This window comes from Numida meleagris, unplaced genomic scaffold (genome assembly GCF_002078875.1).
Source record: "Numida meleagris isolate 19003 breed g44 Domestic line unplaced genomic scaffold, NumMel1.0 unplaced_Scaffold180, whole genome shotgun sequence".
Taxonomy (NCBI): Eukaryota; Metazoa; Chordata; class Aves; order Galliformes; family Numididae; genus Numida; species Numida meleagris.
The window spans coordinates 477,089-479,315 of NW_018363597.1; the positions used below are offsets into that span (position 1 = coordinate 477,089).

Here is a 2,227-nt window from a genome sequence, read left to right on the forward strand (position 1 = left end):
CCGGGAGCTGGGGCCGGGCCGGGTGTCAGCTCCCCCCCGCAGCCGCGTCCGGACGCACCGTGAGACTCCGCGGGGCGGCGTGAGCAGCGTCGGCAGCGGGAAGCGTCGGCAGGGGAAGCTGATTTACCCCTGCAAGCGGCAGGAGCGGTGCGGGCGAGGGGCACCCACCCTGGCTGCAGCCTTGAGTCCGCCTCGTCCCAGTTCACCGAGCGCCGTCCCAGTTCAGGGCGCAGGACGGTGCGCACAGATGGGAGCCCTGCAGATGGCAGTCACTGTCCCGCAGCGGCACCCAGGACCCGACCCAGTATACTGCGGCTTCCAGGGTGCGGTGGGCGCAGAGGTGACACGGGATTTGCACCACCCCATGTGCCGTGGGGCTGCGGTGCAGCCTCTTCCCCTTCCCCAGTGCTTGGTGAGGCACCGCAGAGCGGGACAACGGGCAGAGCATCCCATCCTAACCGCCCCTCGCCTCTGCCAGCCCTGGCTGGGCACCTTCACCCCGCCGGGTGCCCACGGTGCTCCCAGCACCGCGCATCCATCCTTGGGTTGCGCTGCCCAGGCCGGGTTCTCTGCCCCTCTGGGTGCAGCCCCCACCTCACCGCAGTCCCTCCTCCAGGCTGGAGCCGCCGCTGCCCTTGGGAAGCGGTCTGCACCTGTGAGCTTTGCTGTTTTGTTTTAATTTTGCATGATTTCTCTGTGTCTCGGGGCTCTCTGCAACATTGCAGCAGCGCCAGCCCGGGTGGGGGCACTGGGTGTACAGTGGGGACGGGGTGCACGGGGAGCATGGGGGGCACGGGGCGCACACAGCAGTGCCGTGGGGAAACCTCCCCGCTGCTCCTCGCTCATGGGTTCCACCTGCAGCCCCAGTGTGCACCCAGCTGCGGTGCCACGGTGCTGGGGGTGGAGGGGAGGAAGCCCCCCAGGGAACTCAGCCATTCCCAGAGGCAGCCGCCTCGCTCGGCTCCTCCCGGTGCTCCAGGGGGTGGCAGGAACCCAACAGGCGCCCAGCAGCCCGCGAGCACCTGATGCGGGGACCTCGTGGCGATCAGGAGAGAAGCTCCACGGGGGGAGCACGGTGGGTGCCTGGTGGTGCCCAGGCAGAGCTGGCACTGACCGCGCCGTCACGCCGGCACCGAGGGGTCAGCGCCTGCCGAGATGCCCAGCGGCCCCGAGCCACGAGGCGGCACTTGGAGCCACAGAGCAATGCTGGGGGGGCACAGGGAACATAGAGCCCCGCGGGGCAGCCATGGGCGGGGGTCCCGGGGTGCGAGGGCTCACGTGAGGGCGTTCTCGGCCCTGTGGGTGCGCTGGTGGAGCTTCAGGGAGCCCTTCTGGCTGAAGCTCTTCCCGCACTCGGCACAGGCAAAGGGCCGCTCGCCGCTGTGGGTGCGCTGGTGAGCGGCCAGGCTGCTCCGGCAGCTGAAGCCCTTCCCGCAGCGGGTGCAGGAGAAGGGGCCACCTGCCGCCGCGGGAACACCGGATTCCTCATGCGGCTCCGAGCCCGGCGAGCGGCTGCAGGCGGCGGCGCTGGTGGCCCCGGGCCGGTCCTCGGCGTGGGTGCGTTGGTGGTTGAGGAGGAAGCGCTGCTCACGGAAGCGCTTCCCGCAGCGCCCGCAGGAGAAGGGCTTCTCGCCGCTGTGGATGCGCTGGTGGGTGAGCAGGTTCTGCTTCAGGCTGAAGCTCTTCTGGCAGACGTCGCACTGGTAGGGCCGCTCCCCGGTGTGGATGCGCTGGTGGATGATGAGGTTGTGCTTGAGGCTGAAGGCCTTGCCGCATTCGGCGCAGATGAAGGCGCGCTCCCCGGCGTGGTGCTTCTGGTGCCGGGCGAGGCTGGGCTGCTGGCCGAAGCACTCCCCGCACAGGATGCACTTGAACTCCTTCCCCGCCGCCTCCTCCTCCGCCTGGCTGTGGATCACCAGCGCTTTCTCATCCCCGAACCCTTCCTCGCCGCCGCTGGGAAAGGCGAAGTTGTTCTCGCCCGCGGGCGATGCCAGGTCCGTCATGGGCGCGCGCTGCCCGGCTCACGGCGCCCGCATCCCTGGGGGGCACAGAGAGGGGAGGCTGCAGCTCCCGGCGCATAACCCGGGGGGATCCAACACCCAGCACTCCCCGCGGCGCCACTCCGGGGCCGGATGCCGCCGGGTGCCCTCGTGTTGGGTGGGTTCCCCCCTGTGAAGCTCCACGGCCACACCTGACCGTGGGGGGCTGCAGGGGACCCGGGGCCGGG

General features: G+C 70.5%; 3 protein-coding genes across 3 annotated transcripts in view; 2 read left to right on the plus strand and 1 right to left on the minus strand.

The window, feature by feature from the left end:
- LOC110390688 (translation initiation factor IF-2-like) overlaps positions 1 to 100 on the plus strand; it is a gene marked incomplete in the record, with an annotated part of 7,036 nt that extends 6,936 nt beyond the window's left edge. Inside the window, 1 exon segment of the mRNA XM_021382106.1 lies at positions 1 to 100. Within this exon segment, the coding sequence (XP_021237781.1) occupies positions 1 to 83 (83 nt within the window).
- The window catches only part of LOC110390697 (GTPase IMAP family member 8-like), a 685,191-nt gene that overhangs the window by 39,813 nt on the left and 643,151 nt on the right, over positions 1 to 2,227 (plus strand). The window lies entirely within an intron of this gene.
- LOC110390689 (zinc finger protein 169-like) overlaps positions 657 to 2,227 on the minus strand; it is a 12,932-nt gene continuing 11,361 nt past the window's right edge. Inside the window, exon 6 of the mRNA XM_021382107.1 lies at positions 657 to 2,012. Coding sequence (XP_021237782.1) covers positions 1,275 to 2,012 — 738 coding nt within the window. The 3' untranslated portion in view covers positions 657 to 1,274. The remainder of the gene's footprint in view (positions 2,013 to 2,227) is intronic.